The sequence below is a fragment of the Lepus europaeus genome, chromosome 12 (assembly GCF_033115175.1).
Source record: "Lepus europaeus isolate LE1 chromosome 12, mLepTim1.pri, whole genome shotgun sequence".
NCBI classification, from domain to species: Eukaryota; Metazoa; Chordata; class Mammalia; order Lagomorpha; family Leporidae; genus Lepus; species Lepus europaeus.
Window position 1 is genome coordinate 70,236,248 of NC_084838.1, and position 13,483 is coordinate 70,249,730.

The window sequence follows — 13,483 nt, forward strand, 5'->3', positions numbered from 1 at the left end:
TCTCCAAACACAGTCACATGGAGTGTTAAGAGTTTCAGCAGGCATTAGTGTTCCAACAAAGACAAGTCTGGAGGAGGAAGTTGCTTGCAGTTATCCTGGAGACTGAGAAGTGTTCACTGTGAAGGGCCCTTTAAGATATACCTTGAGGGGCCCACACTGTGGCAGAGTAGGTTGAGCATTTATCTGCAGCTCTGGCATCCCAAATGGGTACCAGTTTGAGTCCCAGCAGCTCCACTTCTGATCCAGCTCCCTAATGAAGGCCTGGGAAAGCAGTAGAACATGGCCCAAGTGCTTGGGCCCCTGCACCCATGCGGAAGATGTGTAAGAAACTCCTGGATCCTGGTTTCGGGTTGGCCCAGCTCCGCCAGTGGTGCCATTTGGGGAGTGAACCAATGGGTGGAAGACCTCTCTCTCTGTCTCTCCCTCTCTTTGTAACTCTGCCTCTCAACTAAATAAATAAATCTTTAAAAATATAAAAAATAGGCCGGCGCCACGGCTCAATAGGCTAATCTACTCTGCCTGTGGTGCCGGCACACTGGGTTCTAGTCCTGGTTGGGGTGCCAGATTCTGTCCTGGTTGCTACTCTTCCAGTCCAGCTCTCTGCTGTGGCCCAGGTCCTTGGGCCCTGCACCCGCATGGGAGACTAGGAGAAGCACCTGGCTCCTGGCTTCAGATCAGCGCGGTGCGCCGGTCACAGTGCGCCGGTCGCAGCACGCTGGCCGTGGCGGCCATTGGGGGGTGAACCAATGGAAAAAGGAAGACCTTTCTCTCTGTCTCTCTCTCTCTCACTGTCCACTCTGCCTGTCCAAAAAAAAAAAAAAAAAGGAAAAACAATATAAAAAATGAAGATGCATCTTAAAAGCTGAGTAAAAGCTTATCAGACAAAGTGGGGGAGCTTTGGGCTTGGGTGAAGATAAGGAGGATCCACTGTAGGTAGAGCTCCTTGCTGAATCAGGGCGTGGTTTGAGCACAGGGTACAAATGACAAGGCGGGGAGGTAACATGACTCTGGACTCAAGTGGTTCTTTATGGAATTCTCAAACGGGGATTTCATGCTGCAGCAGAGTGGATGAGAAGGAGAGGCCCTGGAACGGGAATGCTAGCTAGTAGGTGCTTTGCTGGAGAGGAGCCACTGGGTGATGGCTAGAGGGAGGACCAGTGGTCAAGGGAGGCTTTTCTCTTCTCTGAACTGTAATCTTGTAAATAGTCCTTGCAGAAGTATTGCAGTATCTCTATATCATAAGAAGTATATCATGAGAAGAATAATATGAACTCCTGTTTAACCACCACCAGAAGGAAAACCATGGCTTCTGTGATCCCCTCATGGCTCCCTCCCATGCACATCTCTTTTCCGACTCCTGGTATAACCACTGTGTTGAGTCAAGTCTTTATTATCTGAGAGAGTTTTTTTTTAAGCCCTTGGTTGTGTGTAAAACTATCAGTTAATCCACTCTCTGTCATCCTTCTACTTCTATTTTGTTTTGTTTTGACATACTTTTAAAATAAAGTTTTATATAGTTCATTATGTAATGATGCTAAAAGCAGTTCTGGCAGGAACTAGGTTCTTTGTAACCCTTTCTCTTGGCACATGTAAAACAGAACTGTTATTTATAGGTTAGTCAGGTCCTGCTTTTGTACTTCATAACTGCCCAAACAGTAAGTTTGAAAAAGCTCATTCAGATATGTGCTGTGGTTGGTTTGGGTCATGCTGTGAGAACGACCAGACTTTAAAAGGAGAATCACAATTTAAAATGAGTTTGGCTATTTAATACCACAGTTAAGCCAATGCTTGGGAAATGCACATTCCATATCTGAGTGCATGGATTCAAGTCCCAGCTCCACTTCTTATCCAGCTTCCTCCTGATTCGCACCGTGGGAGGCAGCAGTGATGGCTCAAGTACGTTTAGGATCCTGGTGTTGCTGTTGCAGGTGTTGCAGGCATTTAGGGGGTAGACCAATAAGTGACATTTTATATAGTAAAGCACATATTTCTCAGACCAGTATCTCTGTGTTTTGAATTTCTGGTTATTGTTCTTACAAGTTGACCTTGACTTTCCTTATTTTTCTGTAACCCTCTTTCCCTATTTTTGTGTGTAACTGTAGAAAATTAGCTAATTATGAATAATTTACTTTTAAACTACTTTTGTGTTTTTAAGTGTGGAAGCTTCCAAATTTGATTAATTTTCAAATAAAAAAGTAAGCAATATTTGTATGAGGAGTCTATTAAGGCATACTACTAAATTATAATGGTTAGATAAGTAAAAATTTACCAAATGTCCATGGAATATGCTGGATGGGAGTGAACATTTGAAATGTCATTCGCAAACTACGTAGACCTTGAAGTAGGGAGTTGAGTCTTTTTTTTTTTTTTTTTCTTCTTCAGTAAACTCCAGTGGAAGCACTACAGACTTCAGGGTTTAATACATACTGTGGATAAATGTCTGTTGATACAGAAAGTTGTTAATGGTAAATGAAAAACACATAACAGGCATGTGTTGCTTTACAATTGGGATACTTAGGAGTAAATGCATTGTTAGGCAATTTTGTCACTGTGCAAACATCACAGTGTACTTAACAAAAACCTAGATGGGATGTAAGTCAATCATACACCCAGGCCATATGGTAATGCCTACTGCTCCAGGGTTCCGAACCTGGATAGCATGTTACTGTACTCAATACTGTAGGTATTTGTAACACATGTATTTGGTATTTGTGATAAAACATAATTAAACATGGAAAAGGTGTAGGAAAAGTACTAGGCAAGAGGAATTTTTCAGTTCCATTTTAATACTAATGTAGGACCACTGTTCATAATTTAGGATTACTGTTACTTGGTTCATCACTGACCAAAATGCTATGATGCATACAGACTGTATTAGACCATGCATAGAATTTTTCATCTATCTATGTATACACAAAAGTTGAAAGTATTTATAAGTTTTTATATGATCAATTTTTAAAAATAAAGATTTATTTATTTGAAAGAGAGGCAGAGAGAGAGAGAGAAAGAGAGAGATCTTCCATCTGCTGGTTTACTCTCCAAATGGCCGCAATGGCCGGAGCTGGGCCTATCCAAAGCCAGGAGCCAGGAGCTTCTTCCGGGTCTCCCACACAAATGTAGGGACCCAAGGACTTGTCCATCTTCCACTGCTTTCTCAGGCCATAGTAGAGAGCTGGGTTGGAAGTAGAACAGCCGGGATTTGAACTGGTGCTGGTATGCCAGTACTGCCGGCCGGAGCTTTAACCCACTTTGCCACAGCGCCAACCCTGAACATTTTTTCCTATGTTGAATTATAAGAGTTCTTTAGATATTCCAGACATAAAATCCCGATCAGATTTATGATTTGCAGAAATTTTTTCCCATCCCATGATCACTTTTTCACTTTCTTGATGGTGTTCTTTGAAGCACAAAAGTTTTCAATTTTAATAAACTAGTTATTAATTTTCCTTTGTTGGTTGTGCTTTTGGTTTCATATCTAAGAAACCACTGTATAATGCCAAGTCATGAAGATTGACACCTATGTTTCTTTTTGATAGTTAGAACTCATACATTTAGATTAGTGCTCCTTATTGAGTTAATTTTTATATAGGTGTGAAATAGGGATCTGGATGTTTACTTGGACTTGCAAGATTTGTTGAAAAGATTATTTTTCCTCCCATTAAATTATCTTGGCATCTTTGTTGAAAGTCAATTTATTGGCCGGCATAGGCCCCTTAATTGCTATTTTTAAATCACAAGTGTGTGTCCTCTAAGTTTTTAATTCTTTTTCAAGATGCACTATTGTGTGTTTCTTGTATTTCCATATGAATTTTAGGATCTGCATGTCAGTTTCTGTAAAGACACCAGCTAGGATTTTGATGCGATTGCACTGAGTCTGAAAATCATTTTCAGGGTATTGCCATCTTAACAATATTGACTGTTATAATTAGTTAATATATTTCCATTTGGCTAGTTTTTTCTGTACTTTCAACAACATCACAGTTATCAGATAAATTTTGCACTTATTTTAAAAGATATATCACTGCTTTTCTTATTCTCTTTTAGGTAATTATAAATTGAATTCTCTCACCTTCAGATTGTCCATTGATAGTTTTTTTTTTTTACAGGCATACCTATTCATTACTAGATTTCTGTACATGTATTGAACTTGTACACTGCAACTTGTCTGAACTCATTCATTAGATCTACTAGTTTTTATGTGTATTCCTGAAGGTTTTCTATGTACAAGATCATGTTATTTGCAAATAAAGTTTTACTTTTTCTTTTTTGGCTACTTTTTTAAAAAATTTATTATTTATTTTAAAGATTTTTATTTATTTGAAAGAGTTACACAGAGAGAGAAGAAGAGGCAGAGAGAGAGAGAGAGGTCTTCTGTCCACTGGCTCACTCTCCAATTGGCCACAAACGGCCAGAGCTGTGCCAATCCAAAGCCAGGAGCCTGGAGTTTCTTCAGGTCTCCTCACGGGTGCAGCTCAAGGACCTGGGCCATCCTTTATTGCTTTTCTAAGCCATAGCAAAAAACTGGATCAGAAGTGGAGCAGCTGAGACTTGAACCAGTGCCCATATGGGATGGTGGCGCCTTTTACCCACTATGCCACAGCGCTGGCCCCTTGGCTACTTTTAATTTTGCTTGGAAGACTAATTGCTCTGACCAGAATCTCAAGTACAGGCCAGCACCGTGGCTCAACAGGCTAATCTTCCACCTTGCGGCACCGGCACACCAGATTCTAGTCCCGGTCGGGGCACCGGATTCTATCCCGGTTGCCCCTCTACCAGGCCAGCTCTCTGCTATGGCCCGGGAAGGCAGTGGAAGATGGCCCAAGTCCTTGGGCCCTGCACCCGCATGGGAGACCAGGAGAAGCACCTGGCTCCTGGCTTCGGATCAGCGAGATGCCCCAGCCGCAGCGGCCATTAGAGGGTGAACCACCAGAAAAGGAAGACCTTTCTCTCTGTCTCTCTCTCTCACTATCCACTCTGCCTGTCCAAAAAAAAAAAAAAAAAAAAAAGAATCTCAAGTACAATATTGAATAGAAGTAGAAAGAGCATATCATCTTAAGACTATTCTTATGCTGATTAAAATAAGCACTTTATTAATTAATCCCCATTGTTTAAATACATTTGTTGTCATTGGCTGGGAGTTTAGAAGGGGTTTAGGCTGAAGAGGCACCAGGACCAGGTGTCAGATCTCAGCCCTGGAATGGCAATTTTTTTCATGTTTTTCCAATCATTCTTGAGGAGGTTGGAGCTCTTAACTCCCCAGAGCATTGATCTAACAGCTGGCAATGGAAAGGTCCACACGTAAGTGTGCACCTTTCCAAAGGCCATGTTAGTGAGTCCTGAAGGCCCTTTTCCAAACACAGTTTGTAAGCCCAGTGTGCACTGTCAAAAGGCAGCCAATTTCCATGTAGTTACATATCATGAATCTGACATTTTAGAATCTGCTTTGAGATCAGTAGGGCAAGTCACACCAATAGTTAAGAAAATGACCCTTTAATCTGACTCCTAGGAATTTATCTAGAAGAAAAGACTAAAGAAAAAAAAAGTGTTAAGATCTTTAAGAATAGCAGTGATGAGGAACATCCAAGACTAATTTTCATAAATGTCCAGCAGTCCTGCTATGATAAAGCATGTTTTTATATATCAAACATGGATACAGGAAGTCTAATACAGTGACTAGAAATGACCAGAGCACATCACTGAAAACTATTTATAAAATATCGCTAAGTGAAAAAAGAACACAAAAATGTATGTATACAGTAACATCCATAACATCCATAACACAGTGATGTTACAATTCTGAATGTATAGAAATAGTTTGGTAAGGGGACAAGAACAAGAAGAAATTAAAGTAGTTGGGGGGGGGGGCGGTGCTGTGGTACAGCTGGTTAAAACCCTGGCCTGAAGCGCTGCATCCCATATGGGTGCTGGTTCTAGTCCCGGCTGCTCCTCTTCCAGTCCAGCTCTCTGCTATGGCCTGGGAAAGCAGAAGATGGCCCCAAGTCCTTGGGCCCCTGTACCCGCATGGGAGACCTGGAAGAAGCTCCTGGCTCCTGGCTTTGGATCGGCGCAGCTCCGGCTGTTGCAGCCACCTGGGGAGCGAACCAGGGGATGAAGATCTCTCTGTCTCTACCTCTCTCTGTAACTGTCTTTCAAACAAATGAAATAAATCTTAAATAAAAAAAAATAATGTTGGACAAGAATGACATAAAGTTGTGAGTAGTATGCTAAAATTGTTTAGCATAAACTCTTCCAGAGTGTTAATTATTAATAAAAATGTAATGTTACAGTATTAATCTGGCCAGAAATTTAATTGTACTCATCTTATGAGTAACACCTATTTTAGAGGATTAGGAAAAAAATCTCTCTTTATATAACATATGACAGCCCCAGGCACTTAAACTGAGCCACTTCAAAATAATGACTATTTAAAATTCTTATTAAAACGAAGAAACTAGGGGCTGGTGCTGTGGCACAGCAGGTTAAAGCCCCGGCCTGCAGCGCTGGCATCCCGTGTGGGCACCAGTTCGATTCCCAGCTGCTCCTCTTCTGATCCAGCTCTCTGCTATGGCCTGGGAAAGAAGTAGAAGATGGCCCAAGTCCTTGAGTCCCTGCACCCGTGTGGGAGACCCAGAAGAAGCTCCTGGCTCCTGACTTTGGATCAGCTTAGCTATGGCCATTACAGTCATTTGGGGAGTGAACCAACAGAATGGAAGACCTCTCTCTCTGACTCTACCTTTCTTTCTGTAACTCTGTCCTTCAAATAAATAAATTTTTTTTTAAAGAAGAAAATGATTTCAACTATTCTGTATTTTTGTGGTAGAAAAAACAACAAAAAAATAGAAATACATAAAAAAGAAACATTATTCTGCCACACAAAGACAACTACTGTTTAAATATTGGTCTATAGATTTGCATATTTTTGTCTACACATTTACATCTATATATTCTACATAATGGAGGAGTTGTAATAGATTTGGATTATTTTGTAATCTGTTTTTTATGAGAAAATCTAATGATACTTATTTCCTTATGGGTGTGATATCCAGAGGTCCCTTTTAGGTAGCCAGTTCCTTGGGACCTAGAATGGGATAAAACAAATGCACTTACTGATTTTTCCCTCTTTTTCTGTAGAAATTGGTGTGTTAGCCAAGACTTTCATTGATCAAGGGAAGCTCATTCCAGATGATGTCATGACTCGGCTGGCCCTTCATGAGCTGAAAAATCTCACTGAGCACAGCTGGCTGTTGGATGGTAAGTGGAGGAGCCCTGGGCACTTCAGCTAACCCAAATGTTCAGTGAACTCTGGCTAGAGAATGAGCAGTTCATGTGCTGCGGATGGACATCAAGGATGGCAGTTGGGGGGCCTGAATTCTGCCCTTCACTGTCCGGAGGCCTTGGGTCTGTCACATTCTCTGGGCCTCTGTCTTTGTTGGGATAAAAAAGGAGATTGGAGCAAGTGATTTCTAAGCTCCCTTCAGATGTAATTTTAGTTCCTTCCTCCCTCCTTGGGGAATATTTTATGATGAGGGAGGATCTCCAGAAAAGAAGGAAGGCCCAGGAGTAACTTGCAATAATAAGCTGTAAATTTTCCCCAGCCAGAGGTGTGGCAGGATCTTTCAGGGTAGCTTGATTTTTTTTTTTTTTTTTTTTTTTAGTTTCTAATCATTGCTTTGTTGATACCCAGAGGCACAAGAAATTTGTTTTTTAACAAGTAAAGCCTTTCCTTCGAGACTGAAGTCATAACTTCCTGTTTTGGGAGGGGGTAAGCTAATCTAGCCTTGCTATTTATATATTCTTCTCTCCCACTTAACTCCATTCCCCTTCACACGCGCCTGAACTGAGTGCTGCCCTCACACAGCCTGGCAGCCCTGTTGCTGGCTTTACCCAAGAAGGCATGGGAGTTTTAAAGTTCCAAGTGGATTAGACTGTATGAGGAAGGTGAAGGGAAGGACAAATGGGGGAGAGGTTGGGCAGAACACTTACTATGGTTTGTTGGAGTCGGATCAGGAAGAAAAAAAAAACTAGTTTTTCCTACGGTCCATTGACCATGCCTGCCAATGTTGGCACAGAAACTGGAGGTCTCAGAAATTCCTGAAACATTTAATGATGGCTTCTGGGGCATGGAGACTATGCTACGAGGTATGCTATGAGGTACCGTGCTTATCAGGCGTTGTTTATTTATTCTTTACTCAAATTGACTTTGTACCTTCTGCATGCTAAAAACTATTCTAGTCCCCAGACCTAAACCTAAACTAAATCCTTGCCCACATGGAAAGTACATTCTACCAAGACACAAGTAATGAATAAAAATGCAAATAAATGCAGACACCAGCGAGTGCTTTGAGGGAAATTAAAAGTTGATGTGATTAGCAAGTAATGTGGCCAGGAGGTTGCTACTTACTGCCTTCTTTTTGAATAAAGAATATAGATACATGGTTCAAAATTCAAAAACTTTACTTTAAAAAGTTAAAAAGTTTAACTTTTTTTTTTTTTGGTGTGTGTGAGATGGGAGGGGTTTACGAGCATTCCCAAATATGAGGAATCTGATATAAATGGAGAATCAAGTCATTGTAGGCTACAGGGACAGGGGCTCTGCCCAGCTTAGGAAAGTGGCAAGTCCTCCCTGAGACCAGCCCTCTGTCACTAGCGGGAGGAAGAGTGGGAATGGGACAAAGACAAGGCCACATTGGAAAGGGCCTGGGATGTGGGCACATTTATTGTTTTGCTTTTTGTCATTGTTCTATTGCAAGAATACCTTTTCCTTTTCAAAATTAAAAAGGATATAAATGTATAAGAGAAAGATTCAAAGTCCTCAATGATCACACCCCTTAGGAACAACCACTTTTAATTGCTTTGTATATAATTTAAACAGGATTTTTTTCTATAGTGATAAAATTTGAAATACATACTCATATACACACATTCATGTACCTATCTGGTAGGTTATGTGAGGCAAGGTTCCAGACACGTATTGCTAAGTCATATGTAGAATTACTATTTTTTTCTCTACGTAATATGCAGACATACACAACACAAACATAAACCACTTTTCTTCATTTTGCTTTTTCACTGAATTAATCGATATTTGACAGGTGGATTTGCCTTACTGAAATAAAAGATACATGAGCTTGCATTTTGCTTCTGGATCATACTTTTAATTCATGCCCTCTGAAGCACATTTGGGTTGCATCTAATTTTCAGTGTTCTACAGGATACTGCAAGGAATACCCTTGATCTTATTGCTTCTTTTGGTCGAGGGTATTTTGATTCAACTCTTATGCCACTGGATATTTGGATCCTTGTGACTGTGAAAATTTTAATCAAAATTACATTTTTGTGGATTTTTTTTTTCAGTGCAACCCCCATGGTTATGAACAGGTATTGGGTTAGATAACTTATGTTCAAATCCCACTTCTACCACTTAATTAATAGCTTTGTGAATTACAGCAAGTTACTTAACCTTGCCATGCCTGTACTTTCTGATTTGTCAGGTGGGAGTAATAACTTCCCTCAGGGTTGCTGGGACAATGAAAAGAAATAATCCTGGCCGGCGCCGTGGCTCAACAGGCTAATCCTCCGCCTTGCGGCGCCGGCACACCGGGTTCTAGTCCCGGTCGGGGCACCAATCCTGTCCCGGTTGCCCCTCTTCCAGGCCAGCTCTCTGCTGTGGCCAGGGAGTGCAGTGGAGGATGGCCCAAGTGTTTGGGCTCTGCACCCCATGGGAGACCAGGAGAAGCACCTGGCTCCTGCCATCGGAACAGCGCGGTGCGCCGGCCACAGCGCGCTACCGCGGCGGCCATTAGAGGGTGACCCAACGGCAAAGGAAGACCTTTCTCTCTCTCTCTCTCTCTCTCTCACTGTCCACTCTGCCTGTCAAAAAAAAAAAAAAAAAAAGGAAATAATCCTTATAAAACACTTGGCACACAGATCCTGGCATCTAGAAGGTGCCCTCAGACATAGCTGTTACATGTCACTTGTTCTTATTAATGTACTAGTACTGTTTTCAGCAGGATCACTTTCAGTGTAAATTTTATAATAAATACATGGTTTATTATTAAATTTGAGGACTACATGAAATCTTAGAGATTGAGCTTTTGGCATTATAAGCTTTCTTTGGGGGATACTTCCCCCAAATCCAAGTTCCCTGGACAGTCTCAGCCATTTTCTTTGCTATTTTAGCTACTGGGCCACTGGCAAAGCTTTTCCATTAAACAAGAAAATGCAATGTTTTTAGTATTTTTAGCTCCTGCAAATTATCAAATGTGCAGTTTTAACCTTCATAATTTAGAAAATGTATTATTTCTACCAAGTTTAATTTTCCCTGGTATTGTGGACAAAATGGTCTTAGTAACAACATTGCAGTCAAACATTTGGGCTCTCAAATAGCCTGACTGTCCTAATATACTTTGGCCTGTTTCTGGATTCATTAGTCAGTAACATTTGCCTTTCTGTGTCTTTGAACTTTAGCTATACATGTTGAGTATCCTGTCTCTAAAATGCTTGGGACTAGAAATGTTCCAGGGTTTTGGAGTTTTGGAGATCTGGGAATATTTGCACAGACTTTAACAGTTAAGCACCTCTAATTGAAAGTCTCAAATACAAAATTTTGAAGTGTTTTCAGTGCCAAGCAAATTCAGACTTGGGCGGCAGGCTTTTGGAGCAATGTTTAAGACACTGCTTGGGACACCTGCATCCCATATTGGAGTGCATGTTCTGCTTCCAATTCCAGCTTCCTGCTAATGCACACCCTAGAAGGCAGTAGGCAGTGGCCCAAGTATTTGGCTCACTGCCACCTACTAGGGAAGCCTGGATTGAGTTTTGTCACCTGGCTTGGGTCTAGCCCAGTCCCAGCTATTTCAGGCATTTGGGGAGCAAATAAGCAAATGGGAGATCTTTGTCTCTGGTCATTCTTTCTCTTTGCCTTTCAAATAAAATGAAAAAAAATTATATTAAAAAGTTTTCAGACTTTGGAGCATTTTGGATTTGATATTTTTGGATTAGGGGGGCTCATAAATTGGTCTGTTAGGGCTTGTTCTGCATTAATTGTTTTCTTTTTGCTAAACTTTAAAATCATTTTGTCATATTTCAAAAATGGCCTTTTGAGGCTTTTCAGTGACGTTGATGAGTTCAGTTTTTGGTTGCAGGCAGGAGAAAGTAGATGCCCCAGTTAGAAGGCCACAAGGCAGGAAGAATCCTCCCCTGTCCAGGGAACCATCTGCCTTTTGTTCTGCTTAGGTCTTAAATTCATTGGATGAGGCTTATCCGCACTAAGGATGCAGTATGTTTTGATCAGTCTGCCCATTTGAATGTTAATGTTATACAAAAACACCCTCTCAGATGTATATTGAATACTGACCAAATATCTGGTCACCCTATGGTCCAGTCAAGTTGACACAAAAAATTAACATCACAGTTGCACTATAGCTATGATAAGCCTCCCTGGTGTTCTGTTGTTCAGGTTGCCCACGTTAATTCTTTGTCTTTCTGCTTTCTCTCCATTCCTTTTTTCCATTCTTGCCTCTCCTTACTTTTTCTTAACCTTTATAAAGGTTTTCCAAGGACACTCCCACAGGCAGAAGCTCTGGACAGAACTTATCAGATAGACACCGTGATTAACCTGAACGTACCCTTTGAGGTCATTAAGCAACGCCTTACTGCTCGCTGGATTCACCCAGCCAGTGGCCGTGTCTACAACATTGAGTTCAACCCTCCCAAAACTGTGGTGAGTAGTTGTGGTGGAAGTACCACATAGCAGATTGTCCCCAAGTCATCCTGCCCTCTCAGACGTTAAGTTTTGCGAACTTGGAAATCCTCTCTTGATTAAAACTCCTATTCTCAGGGTACTTGGGGTAGTTGATGGTCTAGTCCACTCAGCCTGGTAGTAAAGGCATCCCAGGAGCAACAGGGCTTGTTATTCATTCAAAAGCACTTACTGACTTCCTACTCCGTGCCAGGGAGTGTGTTAGGCGTTGGGGATGGTGTTTGGTGTGGGGAATCTCAACTGAGATTCCCAGGCTACAGCTGAATCTGTGTGTGTGTGTGTGTATACACATATATATATATAATTACTGAGTGCCTGCTTAGAAAACCTTTTACGCTAAGCAGAAAGTGATTGATTTAAAAGTTGTCACAGGTTTGTGCCAGGTGCTTGCGTGGAGATAACTGTTTTCACATAACTAACCTGCTTTTAAGAAGATCCTTCAGAAATGCGATGTTAAATGCCAGTCCTCCCTCACTCCTGTTTAGGGCATCGATGACCTGACCGGAGAGCCTCTCATTCAGCGTGAGGACGACAAGCCAGAGACGGTCATCAAGAGACTGAAGGCATACGAGGCTCAAACGGAGCCGGTCCTGGAATATTACCGGTGAGCTTTTGCTTTTCCTAACTTCTCTTGCATAGTGAAGCACTCATTGATTTTTTGCATACTTTCCAGCTGAAATGTTAATGCTAGACCCAAGACCCAGTTTGAATTGGGTTAAGCAATAAGGGACATTCGTTAGCTTGTGTGGCAGAGAAGTCCAGAAGGTGGCCTGGGCTTCAGTCACTCCTGGCTTTGATCAGAGCTGTGCTGTTCTCTTAGCTTTGTCCTCAGGCTTCCTGCGTGGCTGCAGACATTTGCTACCAACAGCCAAGGCCTCCTCTCCCCTGAAGGGCTGAGGAGTAGGCTTTTCCCCAGTGAACAAAAACTCTGAGCATCATTCAGATTGAACCAATTGAACAGCCCTTGTCAGGGAATGTCTGGCACTGTCGTAGGCCAGCTCACTCCCCATGTCGGCTGGCACTCTTGAGGAGCTTACATTCTGATATGGCTTTGTCTGCTCTTCTGGGAATCCACAGCACACAACAAATATGGGAGTCATATGACTTCAGGTTTGACTTGGCTAAGAAGCTGTCCCGTCTCCTTCCTTATTCAGCTCCCTCTTCCCCTTCGCTTTCATTCATTCACTTATGGAATCATGATCAGTGTCAAGGTGGTACAGCATTATGGTTACAGCCCAGACGCTGAAGCTGGAACACTGAAGTTCAAGTCCCAGGTCCCCACTCGGTTAACATGGCTTTAACTTTTGCTTGACCTCTGCCTCTTTTCTCCTTTATAAAATTGGGATGAGAATAGAGGGCTGAAAGATTTGAGTTAATACGTATAACTTTTAGAATCCTGCCTAAGGCATCTTAAGCATTAGGTAAATATTAGTTGTTGATATGGGTGTTACTGTTGTGATAGAGGTTAAGTATACAGTGAAACCTGAAGCAGCAGTCTCCAAACTACTTAAGTAGTTATTTCTGGAGGGTGAAATTAGCAAAAGAGTTGGCATTTGACGTTTGACAGTAACTGTTACTATGATTTTGTGATTTGTACAATGAGCCTGGCTCTGCCATCACCAGCTCTGTGGCCCTGGGCAACATATTAACCTATGTGCCACAAATTTCTTATTTATAAAATCAACCAATATTATAATAGTATCTACTTTATAGGGTTGTTAA

At 41.6% G+C, this 13,483-nt stretch overlaps 1 protein-coding gene across 2 annotated transcripts in view; it reads left to right on the plus strand.

Annotated features, from left to right (window-relative positions):
• Positions 1-13,483, plus strand: part of AK3 (adenylate kinase 3) — a 39,622-nt gene that overhangs the window by 21,511 nt on the left and 4,628 nt on the right. For both annotated transcript variants that reach the window (XM_062208310.1, XM_062208309.1), the window contains exons 2-4: positions 7,132-7,251; positions 11,550-11,722; positions 12,247-12,365. In XM_062208310.1, the coding sequence (XP_062064294.1) occupies positions 7,191-7,251; positions 11,550-11,722; positions 12,247-12,365 (353 nt within the window). In that variant the 5' untranslated portion in view covers positions 7,132-7,190. The remainder of the gene's footprint in view (positions 1-7,131; positions 7,252-11,549; positions 11,723-12,246; positions 12,366-13,483) is intronic.